We start from the raw sequence: 24,960 nt of genomic DNA on the forward strand, positions 1-24,960 counted from the left end.
GGCAACCTTCTGGATTTGGGGAAGTGTTTGATTTCCATTTGATTCTGCTGATTCTTCCCTGGCCCTGGGAATAAATATCCTTGACTTTAGTAACATCACAGTTCCTGATGCTTTTCAATATCCTCTGAAGGGTGGTCCTTTTTGTATTAGGAGTCTCAAACCAGGTTAGTAAAAGGGGATTGTAATGGCTTGTAGAGCTGATAATTTCAAGGGTGGCCTGAGCAAGGCTGGATGTAAGACTTGAGGACCGTGTCTCCCTCCTCTGGTGCTGGTGCTGGTGCTGGTGCTCACTCCCCAGCTTCCTTGCTCTCTTAGCTCTGCTTTCATTTGTATGAGCTCCAGCCTCAGCCAGAATGACCCCAGAAGGTAGCAAAGATGTCCACCAGCAGCTCCAGGCTTACATCCTGGTAGAATCCCAAGTGAAGAGAGGGGCTCTTTCTCAATGGTCCAGTAAAAACTTTGGTTGGGTCCTCAGCAGATCTGGCTTTGGTCTCTTCCTCTTCCCAAATTTCTATTTTTGTTTCCATCACACTGTTTTTATTTCACTTCTTGGAATGTATCTGCCCTGCAAAATGTATTCCTTCCACTAGACTCTTCCCTTCCATCAGGACCAAAATAATTCCTTATTCATTCTTCAGATCTCAGCTAAAATGCCATTTCATTAGTGTGAATTTCCCAGATTCCACCGCACACACTGTGGTAGCACCGTGTTTATCTCCTGGAATGCCCAGAAGTCTGGTCACAGTAAGGATGAAGTATACTAGCTAGGACTTTATAATGTGTTGTTTAAAGTTCAAAATTCCCCTGGAAGCAACTTGAATTAGCTTGTCTGGACTTCTTAGGGATGTATAGATTGATAACTTGCACCTAGTTTAATAGGTTATTCAGCCTGGGTTTTTACTACAGGCAATGGGTATAAAAGACCCTTCATAAATGTGTGCCTGGGTTCACAGTTGCCCTGATAGTGTATAAACTGAAGATAAAGTGGGTCCTGTCCTGAGTAACAAGGAAAGGACCCTGATGGGTTATGCCTGAAAGTCACAGACCCAGTATGATTGCCTGTGTCTTCTGTCCTGCCATTATCCTACCCTTTACCCATATTAATACCTTACATTAAAACTCTGTGAAATCATGTGTCTTGTGATAATCTTCAGTTATCCAACTCTGTGTAATCATCACATATGTATTTCATGATTGTCCTATTAAAATAGTGTCTCTTCTACCAAATTATCTGTGCCCTGAGGGCAGGGGCCATGCCTGATTGCATTTTATTTCCTCCTGACATGCCCTAGTACCTAGTACCTAGTAAGCTAGAATCCAGGCAAGGAAACAGAAATGACTCTGAGTTCATACAGAGAGAAGTGAATGAAAGGATTTGGCATCACAGGTGACAGAGGAGGCTGAGCAGCCAGCCAGGGCACAGTGAGGCTGCTCAGTCATTAACAACAAAAGGAAGCTAGTACCATCCCTAGGTTGGAGGGAATCTAGGGGGAGGTGGTGGCACTAGAGCCGGGGGTCAGGGTCACCTGTTGGAAGCTGGAACCACAGCAGGATGGTCGGTGGGAGCTGGAGTCATGGGCAAGACAGACTGGCTATTGCCTGGGAGCTGCCTAAAGCAACAAGGGAAAGGGAGATCTACCCTGGCCTCTCCTCTCCTATCTCTTACCAGGGTCTGCCATTGTCTGAATCCAGCTGGCAGTCAGACAATGCAGGGACCTGGGAGAAACGATCTGCATGGTCTACTCTGTAGCAAGGCATACAAGGGAAGAGCAAGGAACAGCTCCAGGATTGTCTCTATCAGGCTCAGTAAATATGCTGAATGAATTAATAAAACCAAACTGTGATGGAACAAGCATTGCTGGCTGATTCAAAATTCTAGCAGTGCCAGCCTAGAAAGTCTAAATCTTGAACAAATATTCATGTGTCACATAGACCAGAGGTCCCTACGTAGAGCAGAATCTGGACAGATAAAGTCTGCCTGGCTGCTGTCCTTTAGTGATGATTCTGTGGCTGATCTGTCTTCCTTCTGGCAGACACTTTCTTTCTTTAGCTATGCAACATGTTACTTTGATATGGGATCCAGTCAGGCTTAGCCATAAGATTTTTTCTATTGTTCATTTCATTCTTTTTGTGATCTCATTACTTAATTTTTATGAGGGAATTCTTATTTCTCTTGCCTCCAACTTCCTTAGGAGGGGAGCATCACACTGGAGCTTGCATGTCCCAACAATAAAGAGCACAATGTTCCCCCGAAATTTAGGGAGATATATATGAAATATGCATGTGTATTTCAAATCCTCTTATAAAAAAGTCACTAAGTCTATGGAGATCAAGTCATCTTTTGTGTATTAGTTCTCCTTCAAAGACTTATTTACTGAACATAAGAGGGGAAAAATCATCATTATTAATCCTGAATACCACACACACAAACCACAACACTCAACTATTTTTCTAGGATAGAAAAATCTTTGATAAGTTCCAGAATGTTAACATAATAATTAGCTCTTCTTTATTTATTGCCTAGATAAAATTCAGTGATGCAATAACAATTACCTAAGGATCTAAGAATGTTAGTGTGAGCTTATTTGATCTGCACAAATATCCCATCTACTTTAATTTGTAAATTTCCCCCAGGACCAGTCGTTAAAGGAATACAAATTCAAGAAAAAGTATATACCTTAGACAAATATTTAGAAAATAACAACACTTCGTGTGACTGTTTATTTCAAATTTATGCCTATGTGTAGAAGGCATCTGAATTTTCCTGTTTTTTTCATGCCACCCTCCTAACAAAACAAACTATAGGTCGAAAATTCTCTTGGGTACCTTTGTGGCTGCATAGTGAATTTACTAAATTGGGAATTCAAAAAAAATTGCTAAGTTAACTTCACTGGGGCTGATTTGTTTGTACCAACTAGATATGACCTTATCTTGAATATGGGGTTGAATGCCTCTTTCTATATCCCATGTTTATAATTTGCAATGATTGATAATGCTCAATTCAAGTTTGAAGAAATAGAAACTGCCAATGGGATTTGCAAATTGCCTTCTCCTTTTAGGTAGCCTCTGAATTGATTCTCATTGCTGTTCTTGCTCATTCTTTATTCTGAAGAATTATTTAGACAAGTTTATAAAAGATAAATTTCTTTAAAGAGAAACTTGTTACACAAAATGATCCTCAAGAAGTCACTGTGCAAAACTTTGCACACACACTTTGCACACACAAGTGTGTCATTTTGCAGCAAATGCTATTGGTGCCTTATCCAGATTCTCTTTGCCAGCTGGCGCACCCATTGCTCAACTGTGGTTGGTGGTTGTTTTGGCTCAGAGCTACCCCCTTTTCTGGAAGATTGCCTTTGCTTGACTGAAGTCACCTGTCTCTGCAAGGTTTCTGTCCCCACAAGTGTCTGACGAGTGATTTATTGATGCACGGCACAACATCTGGCCTCCTTCCTGCCCTCTGGGCAGAGCAACCCCTGTGGTACAATTCATCCTGCATAGCTTTCCCTGGAATCAGGCTGCTTCTAACTTCCTCTTTCTTAGGTCCTCCCCCTAAGGCTCTATTTCTCAGGCTCTATTTCTAGGAAGCTCAACCTAATACACTGTTTAATTACCTAACTATTTAGATTCTAGAAGAAATTGGTTAGACTCTAGAGACAAACCCAAAAAAGTGAACAGCTGGGCCACTATCCACTAGGGTTACCATGACTGGAATTAGTAACCATTTCCATAGCTGATGGACATTGTTCATCTTTCTTTGATGATCAGAAACTAGGTATAGAAAATGTCTATGTTTAAATTACTTCAACTGACAGTCTGAAGGCGACTCTGCTTTAACAAACCTTTACTCTCCTCCTTGTCTGGGTCTAGGTCTTTAGCCCTCTACCTTCTTGAGTTTACGCTGCAGCTTGAGACTGAAAGAAGGTTAAAGACAAATCTCTTTTGAGCATGGCTATGTCTAGATACAAAGCCAGAAACCTTACAGATACTACTCCATTTGATTTGCACAATAGTTTATTAAAGAACATTTTATTGTCCCGATGTTATAAATGACAGAATTGATTCAGAGACAATCTGTATACTTAATCTTTAGACATGCAGCTGGTAAATGGCAGTGAGGATTCAATTCCAAGCCTGCTTAGTACAAAACCCACAATCCTAACCAATTCAATTGCATTCCTCCTAAAAATAAGTTCCTTTATGCACATTTCTGTAGCACATTCTGTTGATGTCCCTTTTCCCTTCCTATGCACCCACTCCCAGTTTCTGCATGCTTTCTAGGCAGTTGTTCCATGACTCACCAATTCAATTCATTCAACTGTTTTTGAAAACTGGCATAGTCTTACCAGTACCCACTAGCCTGTAGTTATTAACAGGTGGAGGAATCCGGAAGCCCAATGCCTTTGTCTGTGCTCTACAGCTCCCCATATGTCAGATAGAAGCTGGGGCCATCCCTCTTTGGCTTCTTTCACTTCCATGTCCTGCCATTACCCCCTACCCCAGCCAGTCTCCCCTGGGAGCATTTCCTTAACATACCACCTGCTCCTGAATTAATGGCTCAATGTCCCCTTCTGAGAAAACCTTGACAAAGTCAATGTACATAAGGGAATCCAGGAGGCAAATACTAATAAAATCACCTTGGTATTCTGGACTTCTGGGTCTACTTGCTTTTTTTTCTCTTTTTCAAAAGAAGAATTTTGTTGTTTATTGCAAAGTAATACATGTTCATTGTAAAAAAGAAAATTAGAAAGTGCAGTAAGCCAAAATAAGACAGTACAAGTCAATTCATAATTCTAAAACTCAGAAAAATTACTATTTATGTGGTGGGATATTTACAGGTCTGAGATTACTATGCATGTTATTTATAATGGTTTTGTTGTGTACCTTTGACAACCTGTCTTTTTATGCCAGTAAGATTTCTTGTATAAAAGCTTTTCTATGCTTATATAGAATTCTGTATTATAATTTTTTGGGGGTAGGACCAACCTCCCAGGTGATGTTGATCCTGATGGTCTGTGGACCACTCTCTGAATAGCACTGATGTCCTTATAGGGCCATCAAAAGACTTTGATTTGCTCTGTTGGAATTTAGAGTTAAAGTTAGTCCCTTCATACACTTCCCATTCAAACATGCTGCTGAGCCATTCAAATATAAACACTTCATATATAGGAAAAGATAATAGGACTTGGATTTAATGGTTTCTCTCAGTTTCTGTTTGCAAATGGTTGAAGGTGATCACAGAACACCCCTGTATATGAAACTGGCATTGAGGAAGATGGCGGCGTGAGTAGAGCAGCGGAAATCTCCTCCCAAAACCACATATACCTATGAAAATATAATAAAGACAACCCTTCCTAGAATAAAGACCAGAGGACAAAGGACAATATCCAGACCACATCCACACCTGAGAGAACCCAGCCCCTTGCGAAGGGGGTAAGATACAAGCCCCGGCCTGGCGGGAGCCGAGCGCCCCTCCCCCCAGCTCCCGGCGGGAGAAGAATAGACAGAGCGGGAGGGAGACAGAGGCCAGGACTGCCGAACACCCAGCCCCAGCCATCCGGGCCAGAGTGCAGGGCCCTGGATACTAGGAAAACAGGGCAGCAAGAACAGTGAGCGGGCACCGGAGGCCGGGCGCCGGAGGACATAAGAAAAGCAAGCGGCCATTTTTTTTTTTTTTTGGCTGTTTTGTTTTCGCGAGCGCTTTTTGGAAGTCTTAAAGGGATAGGGACCCCAATACTAGGGAAACAGGGCAGCAAGACCGGTGAGCAGATGCCTGAGGATGGCACCGGAGAATAAAGAAAAACGAGCGGCCACCATTTGTTATTTTTTTTAATTTAAAAATTTTTTTTTTTTTTTGTGGTCGTTGTTTTGTTTTCACGGGTGCTTTTTGGAAGTCTTAAAGGGGCAGGGTGGGACACTTAATCCAGAGGTAGGGAATCCGGGGATCCCTGGGCACCCTAACCCCTGGGCTGCAGGGAGCAGGGAGGCCCCTTATGGAGATAAATAGCCTCAAGGCCGCTCCCCCTCCAACGCGACTCCACCACTTTGGAGCAGCTGCCCGAGCCAGGCCACGCCCATAGCAACAGCGGAGATTAACTCCATAGCAGCCGGGCAGGAAGCAGAAACCCTGTCTGCGCGCAGCTACCCAGCACAAGCCACTAGAGGTCGCTGTTCTCCCACGAGAGGAAGGCCACAAACCAACAAGAAGGGACGTTCTTCCAGCCGTCACTCGTCCCAGTTCTGCAGACTATTCCTATCACCATGAAAAGGCAAAGCTACAGGCAGACAAAGATCACAGAGACAACACCAGAGAAGGAGACAGACCTAACCAGTCTTCCTGACAAGGAATTCAAAATAAGAATCATAAACATGCTGACAGAGATGCAGAGAAATACGCAAGAGAAATGGGATGAAGTCCGGAGGGAGATCACAGATGCCAGAAAGGAGATCACAGAAATGAAACAAACTCTGGAAGGGTTTATAAGCAGAATGGATAGGATGCAAGAGGCCATTGATGGAATTGAAACCAGAGAACAGGAACGCATAGAAGCTGACATAGAGAGAGACAAAAGGATCTCCAGGAATGAAACAATATTAAGAGAACTGTGTGACCAATCCAAAAGGAACAATATCCATATTATAGGGGTTCCAGAAGAAGAAAAGAGAGGAAAAGAGATGGAAAGTATCTTAGAAGAAATAATTGCTGAAAACTTCCCCAAACTGGGGGAGGAAATAATCGAACAGACCACGGAAATCACAGAACCCCCAACAGAAAGGATCCAAGGAGGACAACGCCAAGACACATAATAATTAAAATGGCAAAGATCAAGGACAAGGAAAGAGTTTTAAAGGCAGCTAGAGAGAAAAAGGTCACCTGTAAAGGAAAACCCATCAGGCTAACATCAGATTTCTCAACAGAAACCCTACAGGCCAGAAGAGAATGGCATGATATATTTAATACAATGAAACAGAAGGGCCTCGAACCAAGGATACTGTATCCAGAACGACTATCATTCAAATATGACGGTGGGATTAAACAATTCCCAGACAAACAAAAGCTGAGGGAATTTGCTTCCCACAAACCACCTCTACAGAACATCTTACAGGGACTGCTCTAGATGGGAGCACTCCTAGAAAGAGCACAGCACAAAACACCCAACATATGAAGAATCGAGGAGGAGGAAGAAGAAGGGAGAGAAGAAAAGAATCTCCAGACAGTGTATATAACAGCTCAATAAGCGAGCTAAGTTAGGCAGTAAGATACTAAAGAGGCTAACCTTGAACCTTTGGTAACCACGAATTTAAAGCCTGCAATGGCAATAAGTACATATCTTTCAATAGTCACCCTAAATGTTAATGGGCTAAATGCACCAATCAAAAGACACAGAGTAATAGAATGGATAAAAAAGCAAGACCCATCTATATGCTGCTTACAAGAAACACACCTCAAACCCAAAGACATGTACAGACTAAAAGTCAAGGGATGGAAAAACATATTTCAAGCAAACAACAGCGAGAAGAAAGCAGGGGTTGCAGTACTAATATCAGACAAAATAGACTTCAAAACAAAGAAAATAGCAAGAGATAAAGAAGGACACTACATAATGATAAAGGGCTCAGTCCAACAAGAGGATATAACCATTCTAAATATATATGCACCCAACACAGGAGCACCAGCATATGTGAAACAAATACTAACAGAACTAAAGGGGGAAATAGACTGCAATGCATTCATTCTAGGAGACTTCAACACACCACTCACCCCAAAGGATAGATCCACTGGGCAGAAAATAAGTAAGGACACGGAAGCACTGAACAACACAGCAGAGCAGATGGACCTAATAGACATCTATAGAACTCTACATCCAAAAGCAACAGGATATACATTCTTCTCAAGTGCACATGGAACATTCTCCAGAATAGACCACATACTAGGCCACAAAAAGAGCCTCAGAAAATTCCAAAAGATTGAAATCCTACCAACCAACTTTTCAGACCACAAAGGCATAGAACTAGAAATAAACTGTACAAAGAAAGCAAAGAGGCTCACAAACACATGGAGGCTTAACAACACGCTCCTAAATAATCAATGGATCAATGACCAAATCAAAATGGAGATCCAGCAATATATGGAAACAAATGACAACAACAACACTAAGCCCCAACTTCTGTGGGACACAGCAAAAGCAGTCTTAAGAGGAAAGTATATAGCAATCAAAGCATATTTAAAAAAGGAAGAACAATCCCAAATGAATGTTCTAATGTCACAATTATCGAAATTGGAAAAAGAAGAACAGATGAGGCCTAAGGTCAGCAGAAGGAGGGACATAATAAAGATCAGAGAAGAAATAAATAAAATTGAGAAAAATAAAACAATAGCAAAAATCAATGAAACCAAGAGCTGGTTCTTCGAGAAAATAAGCAAAATAGATAAGCCTCTAGCCAGACTTATTAAGAGGAAAAGAGAGTCAACACAAATCAACAGTATCAGAAACGAGAAAGGAAAAATCACGACGGACCCCACAGAAATACAAAGAATTATTAGAGAATACTATGAAAACCTATATGCTAACAAGCTGGGAAACCTAGGAGAAATGGACAACTTCCTAGAAAAATACAACCTTCCAAGACTGACCCAGAAAGAAAATCTAAACAGACCAATTACCAGCAACAAAGTTGAAGTGGTAATAAAAAAACTACCAAAGAACAAAACCCCCGGGCCAGATGGATTTACCTCGGAATTTTATCAGACATACAGGGAAGACATAATACCCATTCTCCTTAAAGTTTTCCAAAAAATAGAGGAGGAGGGGATACTCCCAAACTCATTCTATGAAGCTAACATCACCCTAATACCAAAACCAGGCAAAGACACCACAAAAAAAGAAAACTACAGACCAATATCCCTGATGAACATAGATGCAAAAATACTCAACAAAATATTAGCAAACCAAATTCAAAAATATATCAAGAGGATCATACACCATGATTAGGTGGGATTCATCCCAGCGATGCAAGGATGGTACAATATTTGAAAATCCATCAACATCATCCAACACATAAACAAAAAGAAGGACAAAAACCACATGATCATCTCCATAGATGCTGAAAAAACATTAGACAAAATTCAACATCCATTCACGATAAAAACTCTCAACCAAATGGTTATACAGGGCAAGTACCTCAACATAATAAAGGCCACATATGACAAACCCACAGCCAACATCATACTGAACAGCGAGGGGCTGAAAGCTTTTCCTCTTAGATGGGGAACAAGACAGGGATGCCCACTCTCCCCACTGTTATTCAATATAATACTGGAGGTCCTAGTCACGGCAATCAGACAAAACAAAGAAATACAAGAAATACAGATTGGTAAAGAAGAAGTCAAACTGTCACTATTTGCAGATGTCATGATATTGTACATAAAAAATGCTAAAGAATCCACTCCAAAACTACTAGAACTAATATCTGAATTCAGCAAAGTTGAAGGATACAAAATTAATACAGAGAAATCTGTTGCTTTCCTCAACACTAACAATGAACTAGCAGAAAGAGAAATCAGGAGAGCAATTCCATTCACAATTGCATCGAAAAGAATAAAATGCCTAGGAATAAACCTAACCAAGGAAGTGAAAGACTTATACTCTGAAAACTATAAGACACTCTTAAGAGAAATTAAAGAGGACACTAACAAATGGGAAGTAATCCCATGCTCTTGGCTAGAAAGAATTAATACTGTCAAAATGGCCATCCTACCTAACAGAATCTACAGATTCAATGCAATCCCTATTAAAATACCAACAGCATTCTTCAACAAACTGGAACAAACAGTTCTAAAATTCATATGGAACCACAAAAGACCCCAAATAGCCAAAGCAATCCTGAAAATGAAGAGTTAATCAGAGGGTATCTGGCTTCCCAATGTCAAGCTCTACTACACAGTCACAGTAATCAAGACAATTTGGTATTGGCAGAAGAACAGACCCACCGACCAGTGGAACAGAATAGAGAGTCCAGATATTACCCCAAACATATATGATCAATTAATATATGGTAAAGGAGCCATGGATATACAATGGGAAATGACAGCCTCTTCAACAGCTGGTGTTGGCAAAACCGGACAGCTACATGTAAGAGAATGAAACTGGTTTATTGTCTAACCCCATACACAAAAGTAAATTCAAAATGGATCAAAGACCTATATGTAAGTCACAAAACCATAAAACTCTTGGAAAGAAACATAGGCAAAAATCTCTTGGACATAAACATGAGCAACTTCTTCATGAACATATCTCCCCAGGCAAGGGAAACAAAAGCAAAAATGAACAGGTGGGACTATATCAAGCTGAAAAGCTTCTGTACAGCAAAGGACACCATCAGTAGAATAAAAAGACATTCTACAGTATGGGAGAATATATTCATAAATGGCATATAGGATAAAGGGTGGACATCCAAAATATATAAATAACACACACACCTCAACAAACAAAAAGCAAATAATCCAATTAAAAAATGGGCAGAGGAGCTGAACAGACAGTACTCCAAAGAAGAAATCCAGATGGCCAACAGGCACATGAAAAGACGCTCCACATCGCTAATCATCAGAGAAATGCAAATTAAAACCACCCTGAGATATCACCTCACACTGGTAAGGATCGCCACCATCCAAAAGGCAAAAGTTGGTGAGGATGTGGAGAAAGGGGAACCCTCCTACACTGCTGGTGGGAATGTAAATTAGTTCAACCTTTGTGGAAAGCAGTATGGAGGTTCCTCAAAAAACTACAAATAGAAATACCATTTAATCCAGGAATTCCACTCCTTGGAATACACCCTAAGAATGCAGGAGACCAGTTTGAAAAAGACATATGCACCCCTTTGTTTACAGCAGCACTATGTACAATAGCCAAGAAATGGAAGCAACCTAAGTGTCCATCAGTAGATGAATGGATAAAGAAGATGTGGTACATACACACAATGGAATATTATTCAGCCATAAGAAGAAAACAAATCCTACCATTTGCAACAACATGGATGGAGCTAGAGGGTATTAAGCTCAGTGAAACAGGCCAGGCAGAGAAAGACAAGTACCAAATGATTTCACTCATATGTTGAGTATAAGAACAAAGAAAAAACTGAAGGAACAAAACAGCAGCAGAATCACAGAACCCAAGAATGGACTAACAGTTACCAAAGGGAAAGGGACTGGGGAGGATGGGTGGGAAGGGAGGGATAAGGGAGGGGGAAAGAAAGGGGGCATTATGAATAGCATGTATAATGTGGTGATGGGGCACTGGGAGGGCTGTGCAACACAGAGAAGACAAGTAGTGGTTCTATATCATCTTACTACACTGATGGACAGTGACTGTAATGGGGTTTGTGGGGTGATTTGGTGATGGGGGAATTGAGTAAACATAATGTTCCTTATGTAATTGTAGATTAATGATACCAAAATAATATAAAAAAACAAACAACAAAAAAAGGAAGCAAATCCTACCTTTGCAACAATATGGAGGGAGCTAGAGGGTATTATGCTCAGTGAAATAAGCAGGATGGAGAAAGACAAGCATCAGATGATTTCACTCATCTGTGCAGTAAAAGAACAAAGCAGAAACTGAAGGAACAAAACAGCAGCAGACTCACAGAACCCAAGAGTGGCCTGACAGTTACCAAGGGGAAAAAGGGACTGGGGAAGATGGGAGGGAAGGGAGGGATAAGTGGGAAAAAGGGGCATTACAATTCGCACACATAATGTAGGGGGTGTGGCGGCAGGGGTGGCAGTGCACGGGGAAGGCAGTATAACACAGAGAAGACAAGTAGGGATTCTGTAGCATCTTACTATACTGATGGACAGTGGCTGTAATGGGGTATGGGGTGGGTACTTGATAATGGGAGGGGGAGTCTAGTAACCATAATGTTGCTCATGTAATTGTAGATTAATGATACCAAAATTTAAAAAAAAAAGATTTTTCAGATAAGACAAAAAAGTATGAACCATGAAATAAAATACTGATAAGCCAGAAAAAAACAAAACAGAACAGAGGGGCATTCCCTACTGATGGAAGTTTATAAATTAAGTTTTGAAGAGATAATTCAGGCTAAATAGGCCTAGTTACCCAGGATGTATGTAGATGTGTAGTAAGCAGAGAGACATATACAGAATAATAACACAATTTAAGGACAGTTTACCATCATTTCCTCTGCATGTAAGATAGGCTTTTGGGAAAGCCTTTATCAAGTTCATTTGTTTTTCTCAGCATGAAGTATCATATATAGAAGAAAAACAAGTTTAATGAAATCTTTTATCGACTTAGGTTTGTTGAAAAATCAGAGGGAGAAAATACCACTGCATTTCGCTTCATTTCAACTCCTCATTTCTACCCTGTAATCTCAAAAGTATAAAGGTAAGGTAAAGAATGTGATAACCTGGAACTACGGATACACTGGATAGGGACAGACAGAGAACCTAGGCAAAACCTGTCACTCGTCACCTACTGTTCCAAACAGAATGGGCAATGGTGAGAGAGCCCTTCTATCAGCCCCAAGTTGGAACCAACCCATTTCCATGATTAATCTAGGTTTTATTACAAGTGGCCTAGTTTACTTTGTGCCTTAATCACATTCAGTACAAGCAATGCAAGGAATCCATAAGATGACACAAAATGAATCCTACATTGAGTCTTCCCTGCACTATTCTACCTGTATTTATATTTATAATGCCCAAATGAAGATGTGAATTAATAAAATGTGTAGGAGCTGCTGAACAGGGCATCAGACACTGAGCACGTAATAGGTTGGGGCATAAAATTACTCACACAGATAAATCCTGGAAACCGCTGCCTAAAATATTCCTTATATTGGAAAGGTCATTACTCAGGATTTTATAGGCCATTTCTTGGCTGAGGCCCAGATGGCTTACGGCTTTACAGAAAGGCGACGTTGAATTCTATGATTAACAGGTGGCTTTTATCACATCTCTGCATTGTCATTTGTGGGAACGGGACTGGGAGATCCCTGTAGACGTGAGCACCTAAGTGGTGCATGTAGGCAGAGCCTGTACATCTGGCCTTGAGTGGGGCTCCCCATACAGTAGCCACAGAGAATCTGGGCTGCTTTGGTGACACCAGAAGTCCAGGTAGAAGCCCAGGGACAGGGCCGATCCAGTGCCTTCTGAGCAGGTCTCGTGGCATGAGGCGAGGAGCAGGGATGGGATGAGTCAAGGCCCAGCCCAGAAGCCCCAGTCTGCCCTCAGCTGCTGTGGTGATGCTGGGTCCTAGCCTGAGAGGAGCAGGGGGCACGGGCTGGGGGTGGGGGTCCCAGTGCCCAGGGCACTCTCAGGCCTGGCTCCTTCCCTCAGGAGCCACCACCAGTGCTGTGGTGAAAGGAGGCTGTCCGGGGGGAGCAGCAGTCTGTCTGGGCCAGGAAGAGCCCGTCAGCACTGGGGCCAGCTCGGATTTCTCCAGGGCCCCGCGGGTCCCACGTCACACTGACGCCCCAGCCCTGAGCTCCCAAGCCAGCCTCCCCACCCCATGGCCAGGTGGTGTCTGTCACTCTGAGCAGAGTGTGCTCCAGGCCACTGGGGCCCCTGCTCCCCACTGTTGTCCGTGTCTTCACTGCCTCAGCGGAGCCAGGGAGGACCACCCCAAACACCTACCCAGGCTGCGGGGACACTGAGTCCTTGCTAACCCCAGACCTCAGGGGGCCCCAAGGAGATGGAGGCCCCAGGCTGCCTATGACTTCCCCTGGAACATGCCCCTCCTTCCCTGGTCTATTCCTGAGTCCCCGCCCTCACTTCTCTCTTCTTAGCCTGGTCCCTCAGGTGAGAACATGGGTGTGAAGATTTGGATATTTTCAGAGGTCTCAGCAATTTGGACTATAAATATGTCATAATGAGAAGTGGAGAAGCAGGAGTTAAAGGATGGAAATACACTGGGTGCCCACAGTGACACCAAAGCAAGAGTAACTTTCTAGAACATTCCACTTTGGCTTCCAGGCCCTCCTCCTCCAGGGCTGCATTCCCAGCCCTGACCATGTTCATCTGTGTTCCAGGATGGCCCGTGTCACCCGTGGTAGGCACGGCCTTCCCAGACAGCTGCCCCTGGGCTCCGGAGTTGTCCTTGCTGTGGGCTCAGGGCCCACACAGAGCCAACACGGCAGGGCACAGAGGCTGGGGCTGCTCTGGGGTGCGCTCATTCCCGAACTCCCGGGAAGGTCCTCTGGGTCCTGGAGCTTTCAAACCCAGGCACCCAAGGGGCATTTGGGCTCTAATGTTGCCCCTGACCATGGAGGCCCCAGAGGGGGCCGGGCAGGACAACAGACCAGGGCCCAGGGCCCAGCCCGCCGGCGAGCCAAGTGCAGGGGCATTCTGGCGTTGCTGGACAGAGAACAAAGGGAGTGTGGGGTCATGGCTGATTCCAAACACCAGAGGCAGGGAGGTCTGAACAGCCAGTGTTTACTTCTCAGTTGGGAGGCTGGGCATCTGATATACAGCAGATCTGGTGTCTGGTTGGGGCCTGGGGCCTGGTCACTAGAGGGCTGTCTGCTCACCGTGTCCTCATATGGCCCAAGGGACAAAAGAGCTCTCTGGGCTCTCACGCAAGGGCACCGATGCCACTCACGGAGGCTCCACCCTCCTGACACAGGCACTTCCCAATGGCCCCCCGTCAGGCTTCAGGATCTGCTTTGGGGGACATGAGTCCTCAGTCTATTGTAGAAGTGGTGCAGGAAATGTTCTGGGGTCAAATCTCATCCCAGGGCCCAAATCCACCATAAATTAGAAGGGGACTGGCCCTGCCTGACTGGCCACATCCTGATCACCCACTATGTAAACAGCATGAGAGACGGAAGCACCCAGACCGAGGACAGCAGGATAGGGTAACAGGGAGGCTGCGAGTCAGGGGGAGAACCCAGAGGGCACCCCAGAGGAGTCTCCTGCAGGATGAGAGCACTGCGGGCCACACCCCCACCCTGCCGCCCCCCCACCCCTGCCTGTGCCCCACCCAGGAACGGACAGCCGCGCACCCTGCACCATCTGCAAGCCTCTGGCCATTCCTGCTGCGGTGAGGAGACCACCCTGGAACTCCCAGGAACCACCAAGGCCAGGGAAGGGGCCACCAGCCAAGGATGAGGCCCCTCGGGCCCAGGGTGCTGCATGCGTCAGCAGCAGTGGTTTTCCAGGTCAAACCCTGCTCACTCTGGGTCTCATATCAAGAGCTGTGCCTGCTCCTCAGAAACCCAGGGCCTCAGCTGGTCAGGGGCGCTCACATGCAGGCATTGGAGCCGGGGCCTTCCCAGTGCTGCTGACTCAGGACTCTGCGGGGCCTCGGCAGAGTGAAGAGGGACAGTGTGCTCAGGGGGGCCCTTTGGGCCACTTGGGTTTGCCCCTGACCTGGGGATCTGTCCTACTTCTCTCCCTGCCCCTTCCCTCCCTGGGGTGGGCTGCAGGTAGCATTCCCTGTGTGGCTGGGCCCTCTCAGCACCACAGCCAGGATCTCCCTCATCCTCACAGACAGGCCTGCTCTCTGGAGGACACTGATCTGGGACATGGGCTTTAAAGCACCATATTTCTGAAAGCCTAAGAACCCTGTAGCTCTGACTACTAGAAACAGAAAAACCATAAAGGGTGAATTTGCTGAACTACTGGTGCAAGAGCTTTGGGAAAGCATCCTGGTAGGATGCCAAAGCAGACCCAGTCCTCCCTGGGGACACACTGGCCCTTTTCCTGTGAGCTCCTACACATGCCTCAAGACCTCTCTAGCATCCCTGTTCCTGGGACCCCTCCCTGCAGGGCCTGATTCTCCCTGCTCCTCTGGCTCCCGCCTCCCCACTCTCTCTGACTGTTCGGGTGGCCCACCATCTTCACTTGGGTGTGGTTTGGTCTGGCCTCTTCACAAGGGAGCTGAGGCCAGCAGTGCTGGAGGAGGGCCCAAGCCTGGGAAAGGTGCCGGCAGAGGGACTGTGGGGGCCAGGGCCATGGAGGCCAGGGACTCGGGGACCCGGGAGTTAGTGCCACCGAGCACATGCTGAGTGTTGGTGCCAGGAGCCCTCCACTGCATTTCATCACCACGACACCCACAGGTGGGCCCCATCCCCATTAGGAGGGGTGGAAGCAGAGACCCCACAAGGTGGATCCAGGCAATGAGGAGGGTGAGTGGCAGACCCTTCTTCACTGGCTGACCTTTGTGGAGGGGAAGAGCATTGGCCCCCCATCCTCAGAATCTTCACAGTTACAATGAGAAGCAATGTGGGGGTTTCATCCCAACAAATCTGCCTGTTTCTAAAATCTGGGCATGCTGCTGCTGCTCGGATTCACACCCAGGCGTGTGCCTGTGTGCCCACTGCCCCTCTGCCAGGGCTCTCCTCACATCCCTCTGCTGCCACCTCTGTGCCAGCCTGTACTGGCCTGGTGCTGCAGGTTCTGCCGTGGATGGAGGGAACAGGTGTGTGGCCTGTGGGACAGCCAACCTTGGCGTTTCTCTGAGGCTACCTGGAGTCCTGGGCAGTAAGGGGACCCCAGACCCTACAGCCCAGCTCTGTGGCACAAAGCTTCAGTTTTCCCTTCTGGGCACAGGAGGAAATGACAAGCTAAGCAGGCCTGGAGAGTGGGTGTGTGAAGTGTGGCATGCCCAAAGGTGCTCAGAACAGGGTTCCTGCCCATGGAAGGCATGGCCACATTAGAGGGGCCCATGCAGGGTGGCTGTGCTGTGCTCTGGAAGTGGAGAGGTTTTGAAAGTGAGGAAACCAGTGAAGGCAGCATACCAGGGGTATCTAGTAACCGTAGGGCCTCAGGTGGGGCCTCCCTGTCCCGAGGAGGAAAGGCAGGAGCTAACGTGGTGATAGTGTCAGGCCCTGGAAACTCCCGGAAGTACCCAGCCCATGCTGCTGGAGGCCACTCAGGCCCACCCTCTCCTGGACCACGTCTGCCTGTGAGCCCTCAGGGAGCGGCCCTCCCAGAGAGCCCAGTGGAGACAGAGCACTGGGCACTGCCCATGAGGCTGGCTGGGCCCAGGTGCATGTGGTCGCGTGTGCTTGCGATTTGCTGTTCTGGCGTGGTGGTTGTGGAGTCAGACAGGAGGGTTGGCCAGGCACAAAGCACAAAGCAGACCAGTTTTCACTGGGGTCATGTCACAGACTCTCAGCCCCGCAAGGACTGCAGGCTTTTGTTTTCCCCTGAACCCACCTGGCACCACCTTCCTGTTCATCTTGAGTGGCTGATGATGGTTTCAAAGCAAGACCCCTGGGCCCTCTAACCTCCTCTTATCCCTTGAGCCCCTGGCAGCCAGGTCACCCACCCTCGGGCTCTGGGGGTGCATGCCACACCCTACCTGGGAGGCCGCTGAGGCCGCTGGGCATCATTTCCTGGAACATGGAGGAATTCACTGGCACAAGGTATGTTTCCCTGGGCCTCTGTTGGAATCACAAGTTCTCTGAAAGCTGGCCAGTTAAATTGTGCAGTGAGGGCAGGCTTCCTGGGAGCAGTGGTATTGCTGAGTTGCTGTGTGACTTTGTGCTTCTTAATCTTCTGCGCTACTGTTTTTACATTATTTTGAATGACATGAAAGATTATGCAAACGTTAGGCATCACTGTTGTCTGAGATTGTCTCGTTGCTGTCATCTTCCTGGTGGACCAGAGGAAACCCCAGGAATCCCCAATAGGCAGTTCAGCTCCTACTCATCTAGTATAAGAGCTACTCTGTCATAGCAGCAGGATGAGCCAGCCAAGGACGGGCTCACCAGGGCTTACCAGCCAGCTGTCAACTGCATGGCCCCAGGGAATTAGGGCAGAGTGTTACTGAGTGCCTGGCAGATATACACACACACCTGCACATGCCTTTCCACACCTGGGCATGTGCCTGTGTGCACACACAGGACATATGTAGGTGTACACACAGGCATGTATGTCACATACATGTGCACACATGTTCACATATGTGTGCATGCACTTGTTTGTGTACTCACATATATGTACAGCTCCACACCCACTCTTTGCACCAGCAGGAACTACACTGAGAACTGTGAATGGACACAAATGCAAGGCAGGTATGACAGCAGGCTGACATTCATGTCCATGTCCCAGTAGACACAGCAGATGGGCAGAAGCAACTGTTTAGGTAGTTCCTGGCACGGACTCAAAACCTGCCTTGGAAGTAAACTATAAAGGACAAAAGGTTAACCTGCTCCCTCTCCAAACACACTGGGGTGCTAACATGGGCCAGGCAGCCCTGTGGACCAGGGACATACCTCTTGCTGCCCAGCTGGGCATGCATTCCCTGTAACTTCCAGGAGAGTCTTAGTCTGTCTCCTCCTGAGTCTCTCCTGGGTTAGCGCTCTGAAGACAGAAGGCACCACTGTGAGCTCAACCTGAAATTTAAAAATTGAAACTGAAATCAGTGCAGACCATGAACCCAAGGCCAGGGGAGGCAGTGTCGCCCTCACTTCTGGGCGCCTTGGAGGTGGGTGCCAGCCTCTCTGATGACCTCCTCCACACTCTGAGGGTCCTGGGCACTTGGGGTTCCTCTTGATCAGAAGAGCGTCAGCACAGTGCAGGGAGTGGCAGTGTGTGTGTGGGGAGTTAAAAGAGACACCAACACTTTAATTCTCCTGGATCCAGGAGGAGCCACCTGGGGCAGATGGTAAGGGCTTTTTAGGTGCAGACTTCTGCATGTTCAAGAGACACTGTACACACAGTAGCCAGAGGATGGGGGCCTGGAACACCATGTACCCTGCCCTGGCAGCTCCTCTGACACAGTCTCCCCAAGGGTGCTGAAGGCCCTGCCTCCTGGGCCCCTTTGGAGGGGGCCAGACACAACTGCAGGAGCAGGGGCATCACCCCAGCACATCCAGGTCTGCCAGACCATGCTGGCTTCTGGCAATGCCCCAGAGCAGAGGGAACAGGCTCCCCATGGCATTCCAGGCAGAGAACACACAGAATAGAGCAGATGAAGCTGTTAGGCTTTGAGAAACTTCCAGCTTTCTAAAAAAAAAAAAAATGCAGAAACTTTATCTCTGGGCCACGGATAAATTAGTTAAGGACTGACACAGAGCAGTGATCATTTATCATCAGGAGCCAGAGAGGATACTGGAATCCTGTCCTTGCCTCAAGACTCAAGGTCAGAAGTGGCTGTTTTCCCTCATTATTTCTATTTTTAACAACTGTGCTCAGGCCTCTTGCAAAAATAGCAGGAGGTGAGAATACTTCAAGTGCTACATGCCCCCCACTGTCAGAAAACTGAAGGATGCAGGGAGAACTGGCCAGGACTGGGGCAAAGCAGCATTAAGTCCTCCACCAACAAGGCTACAGTGGCCCCTGGCGATGCTCTGATTCACCTGCTCACTGCACAAGTGGGTAAACTAAGGCAAGCCAGGGCAGGCACATGCCAAGGTCACACATGGAGAGAGGCCTCAGAACAGTGGGCACTGGTCCTTCTGAAATGCAGGCCCACAAGGGAGACCAGGCTGCAGAGAGCCTGATGGCAGGGGGAAGGAACAGGACTGCCCCGATGGGTGCCCCAGCTCCTTACGGTGCCTTCTGGAGCATACTCGGAGAGCTCAGAACCTAGACATGACCCCTGCACAAAGAAGCTAGGACGAGCCCTGTAGGGGGAGAGCTGAGGGATAAGGGAAACACCTGGGAGTCTCTTCTGTGCATATGTGTGTGTGTACATGTGAACTCATATATGTATGTACATGCCATGTCCCCAGGCCCGGAGGAACAGGGCTTCTCTGGATGGGTCTGGAGGCCCCAGCCAGACCCGGGCTCCTCCCACCGCATGAGGCTGGGCATCAGCCCCCACCTGGAGCCTCTGCACAGAGATGAGTAACGGAGAGAACAGAACTGCAGGGCTCTTCCCGCCTAGCTCAGAACCACCTGGGCAGGTCCAGTCACTGGGGTATGGCTCTGGAAAGGGCTGTCTCCACCAGGCACCTCTTCTCTTCCCCCTACTAAGTCTCAAAGCTATCGTGTGGCTCCAGGCAGAGCCAAGTTTCTGGGCCCTTGGAAAGCAGATGGGAGGGGCACAGCAGAAGGACTGCCAGTACCCCACTGGGGGCAAACCTGCCCGCAGACCCCAGACCAACCAGCTCCTGGCCGCCCTTGGCAGCACTGTGGGCCCCTGGGAGTAATCCTCTGGGGCTCACGGTGGCCTTGCATCTGGTTCCCTGACCCTGAGCTCACTAAGCAGCCATCCTGGAAGGCCTTTGAGGTGCCTGGCCTGCCCTGAGTCTGGGACACAGAGAACTAGGAAGTCACGGGCCATGAGGAACAGGGATGTGCATCGGGCCCCAGATGGTAGATTCTCAGTGGGCTGCATGGTCAGAGGCCTGGGGCAGGGAGGCTAGTGGCCAGTGCCAGCACTCTGAGACTCGCTGTCTGTCACACAGCCTGACAAAGGAGCTGCAGTGTCCCCGGAGCAGCGGAGGGTGGGAGAGAGACGTGGAATGCCCCAGGAAGAGCCGTTGTCCTGTCACCCGCCTATTAGAAGTCAGTCCCCAGGGACTGGCCACACACAGGGGAGGGGACCCCATCCGACACAGAGCCCTGCGAGTCACCTGTTGTGAGCCTGTCACCTGGCTCCATCCAGCTCTGTCCTTGGGAAACCCACCCAGGTGCCACAGGTGTCATGGCAGATCTGCATGGCATCATTGGGAATCAAGACCCACAAAGCTATTCATCCCCATGGACCCCACGAGGAAATCAACTGTAGAAACAAAGAAAAGCTTAGTAATAACAACGAAAGGTAGGCTCGCATTCCTGGAGACCCTGGTGTCTTTACCTGTGAGTGCTCACACGGGGGGAGAACCATGTCTGCACCTGCGGGATGGAAGATGAATGATGGCTCCAAGGGTGCTGGGATATGATGCAGTTCATACAGTGGTCGTTTTCAGAGACCTAGATCTTGAGAAAATAGTGCCGAGTAGATGTAAAAACAATTTGATATGTGCACTAGGGCAGAGACCAAGTAAAATGTCCACATTAGTAATGAAAATGGTAGTGGATGTGAGCAAATGGGAGCAAGAATTTGTACAGTAAAAGAATTATTGGTGTGTTTTCTTCTCAAATTTCTCTTTCACAAAAAGTCAGCATTTGCTAAAATATAAGACATGAAAGGAGTTCAGGTCAGGGGATCCCTGCTGAGCTGGAACGGCCTTGGGGACTGGGGACCGCAGAGGGAAGCCGGACACAGGTGAGGTAGGCAGGCCGGTCTGAGTAGAGGAGCGGAGGTGGGGAGGAGCCAGCCCCTAGGATCCTCCTATCAGGGCTTACCATAATTAAAGGATCAAAGATCAATGTTGTTAACATTCTCCCAAAATGATGATGGAGAAAGTAATTACTGAGATTTTTTTAAGGTAATGGAAAACAGTATGTGCATGTAAATATTTTTGCCTTTTAATCAGTTGTGATTAGAAGAGCCAACGCTTTGAGCTACTGTGTGGTGCATCTTGCCCTTCTTCCAGTTCCTGGCCATTACTTAGCCGGGGGCTGGATGGGAAGAAACACATCGTCCTACTGGCTCATTTTGGGACTCACTAAACAAGCATAGCAGCCGCCCATTACTGCTTTTTGTCATTAGGGAGATTTTGAGATGTATGTACCGCTAACGATGGAATCAGTGCAGGTCAGAGCAGATGTTAATGGAGTTCATACCACATGGTAGGTAGAAGGACCTGTCTCCCTGCCTAGTAATGTGTGGTGTTATTCAGGGCAAGGCTGGAACCGCACAAGGAAATCGTAGCCCCTGGCAGGAGGCATCGGAGTGCCTGATGCACAGGGGTACCCAGGTCTCGGTGGGTCCTGGAGGGGAGGGTTGGCCAGGGTAGTAGGAGGGAATAGACACACCTGGCTGCCAGTGCCGCGGCGCCGCGCGCTCATTGGCCGTGAGGGCCGTCAGTCGGGGGCGGGCAGTCATTGGGCGCAGGCGCGTAAGTCCTGCGGCTGCGTAGTAGCTGTAGGCGCCTCTGCCGCTATATTCAAGTCAGTAGCGTCTCCAGCGCCGCGGGCGGGGTAACTCTGGCTGCTCTCTCTCCGTGCTTCGGTCCGATGGCCCGGGCAGGAGCGGCCCGTGCCGTCCAGTCCGTGCAGCGGGCACTGCGGAGACCAGATGTTGATGGATCCGCTCCGTGCTCGGCTGCGCCATCCTCCCGGCGCGCATGCGGAGGCGGCACCGACCTCGTGCCCCGGCCTCGGATCGCCGCCTCGCGCCCGCTGGGCTCCCGGCTCCGCACTCGCCTTTCTCGGGTCTCCCGCGGCGTGCGGAGGGCTGCGATCGACCAGGACTTGGAGCCGCTGCCCCGGACGGACTTCAGAGAGCTCGGCCGAGAAGCGGTTCCCGCTGTCGCAGATCTACAGTGGAGGGTCCAGAGCGGGCTCTACTTCAGCGGTGAAGGCTACAGCGATAGCCCTGCGGGCTGGAAGGTACGTGGCCGCGGGGCGCGGCGGAACCCGGATGGGGCGCGGGGACCCCTGCCTCCGCCTGAGGGCGCGGTCGAGCCGGACGAGGGGCCGGCCGTGCAGGTGTCTCGGCGGGCAGCGCGTGGCCCGCAGGGCCGGGAAGCGTCCGACGTGGGTGGTGGGCTCGTGGGGCCCGGCCGGGGGCCGGGAGTTGACACGCTCCGCCGGAGGGGCCGCCCGTGAAGGGAGGGAGCGGAGCAGGTGCGCCCAGGGCGGGCGTCCGAAGTTCGCCGGGGCAGGGGGTAGGGCCCGCAGGTGCCGCCGCTCCTCCGTCCCGGCTCGGGTGGTGAGGGCGGCTGCTCCGCTCCGCGGCGCGCGCCCGCTCGGCCCGGGGTCGCGCCGCCGACCTGCTCCCGCCTCCCGGGCCGGGGCCGCGCAGACGGGGAGGCCGGCGGGCGTTTTGCCGTGTGTGGGTTTTTTCGGCTAGGGCCGGGCGGGCTGAAGTTCAAGTGTGACCCGCGGCGGGGGAGAGGACGCCCAGAAGCAGCGCCTTTGAAATTAAAATTTTTTTCATTAGGTATCTCTCGTAATTTTTATTTGGTAATGAAGTTTATTTACTTTGATCTGGGAACTGACAGTGCATTTTCTTGTATTTAGAAATTAACATCTTTCTGTCATTTCGGTTTGAAATTGCAGCTGAGTAACTAACATAACTAGCCACAGGTATTCTGAGACAGGGACCATGGGTGTAGTCAGACTAGGGTGGGGGTCTCTGGAAAAAGACCCTTACCAAAACTCCGTATTAAACAATTCAGCAAAGTCAGAGTCACATTAATTCTCTAAAGTAAAATATCAAACTGGTCGTATAAGCATTCTTCCGTGAAGATTAGTTAAAACTAAAAAGCCAGGAGTAACCTGGCCTGGAATGTTTGAACATCCCCTGGATAAGAAAGTACCTCAGCCTAGCCCATGTCTTCATTGTGTCAATTAAATGAGGCTATTGTAAAATTTACTTTAGCCTACTAAAAGGCCCAGTTTATCTTTAACTTTGCCTAGATGCTGCTCTTTCTCCTCCAGCCCCTAATCAAGTAATATATAACCTGGGCAATTAATATAGCAAGTAAGCCCAGCCACAATATATAGTAAAAGGCAGAAAGGATCCCATCTTAAAGATAAGATTGCATTTTAACACCCAGGAAGTTAAGAAGTAAGATTCTTAACTTACTGTTTAGCAAACAGACGTCTAAGACCTCAGCCCACCTTGGGAGAACCGTCTGGAGAGGTGGAGGTAGAGGGGAGAGGTGGCAGTGGGGTGGGGGCTGAGCAGCGTTCAGAGGGCTCGCGCGATCAGGGTTTGGAAGGCCGATCAGGGTTTGGAAGGCCGGGTGCTGTGTTTACAGGTGCCTCCTGCTAGGGCAGCCCGCGTGTGTGTCAGTCCCTCAGTCCCAGGACTGAGTCGCCTCCTGTGTGCAAAACCAGTTTTCATACTAGAGTCTTCATTTTGTAAAAGAATCCCCTACAGGATCCCTGAGAATGGCGAGCTCCTCCCACCCCATTCTCCTCAGGAAGGGTAAAATAAGGTTGACAGGTTACACTCCCAAACACCCCGACTTAGGAAGCACCCACTGTGCGCCCGTGAGAAGCCCCAGGAGGGCGAAGTTTGCAGCTATGTAAGGCATTGGGAGAATGGGGGCAGTGTATGTGTGCGTGTCAACCTTCAGGTGTCTGAGCCCTGCTGGGTTCCTGACAGGCTGTGTGGCCTTAGCTCAGTCCCTCTTCTTCTTTGGGCTAGTGACTAAGTTGGACTAGACGGTCTCTGCAGCCCCTTCCTGCCCCGACTCTTTCAGAAATGTGTTTTATAGAAGTTTCACAGAAGTAGTGAGGGCTTGCAGAAATTGGAATTGACATGAGGAAATAATTCATTCTTCCTCTGGTACCGTGGTCTAGAAAAGACCTAGACATCTCAAAGGGCATGGGTCTGTAAAGAAATGGGAGGCAGAATCTAAGGCTGGGGATCAGCGCCCACCTCTGAGAGCCAGAAAGATAGCAGGTGTGAATGTACTTGTAAGTTGTAGAGTGCTGTGCCAACATACTGAAGCATTGTTGCCGTTGTGAAAGTCCCTCCCGCTCCCTACATTAATTTTACACCTTTCTTCCATCTGCCTCTCTGCTGTGCTGAGGCCCCCAGGAAGGAAACATGCACTGACCGGGGATGTGCAAGCTACAGGAGGGCTGGTGACAGGGATGAGCACATGAGCAGGATTTGGCATAAGCTTCCCTGCACTCCTAGTACAGTCAATACCAGGCAGCAGGAGTTCTGTAGGGAACCCCTGGCTTCCAGTCCAATATGTTGGCGACAGCGTGTCCCCCCCCCCACCCCAATCCCAACAAAATACTGCAGACACCTCCTCCTTTCAGGGCCTGAAAGGGCAGGCAGGAAATGGATGGGGCTTCTTCTGTTTGGCTGTTCGGATACTAAGACTGTGATCTGTAAAGCAGTTCTCACGTGTTAAGTGACTCCTGGACAAGTTTGCAAAGTGCATACACTCTCACTAGGGAAGAAAAACAGGAAG

General features: G+C 48.4%; 1 protein-coding gene across 6 annotated transcripts in view; it reads left to right on the top strand.

The window, feature by feature from the left end:
- Positions 1–20,842: 20,842 nt before the first annotated feature.
- LOC118907518 (uncharacterized protein TP_0369-like) overlaps positions 20,843–24,960 on the top strand; it is a 51,596-nt gene continuing 47,478 nt past the window's right edge. For 2 of the 6 annotated variants that reach the window (XM_057502736.1, XM_057502737.1), the window contains exon 1: positions 20,845–22,411. In XM_057502736.1, coding sequence (XP_057358719.1) covers positions 22,037–22,411 — 375 coding nt within the window. In that variant the 5' untranslated portion in view covers positions 20,845–22,036. Of the gene's footprint in view, positions 22,412–24,960 lie in introns of all 6 variants that reach the window. The other 4 variants (XM_057502740.1, XM_057502738.1, XM_057502739.1 and 1 more) reach the window with 4 other exon arrangements.

Source organism: Manis pentadactyla, chromosome 5 (assembly GCF_030020395.1).
Source record: "Manis pentadactyla isolate mManPen7 chromosome 5, mManPen7.hap1, whole genome shotgun sequence".
Lineage (NCBI taxonomy): Eukaryota > Metazoa > Chordata > Mammalia > Pholidota > Manidae > Manis > Manis pentadactyla.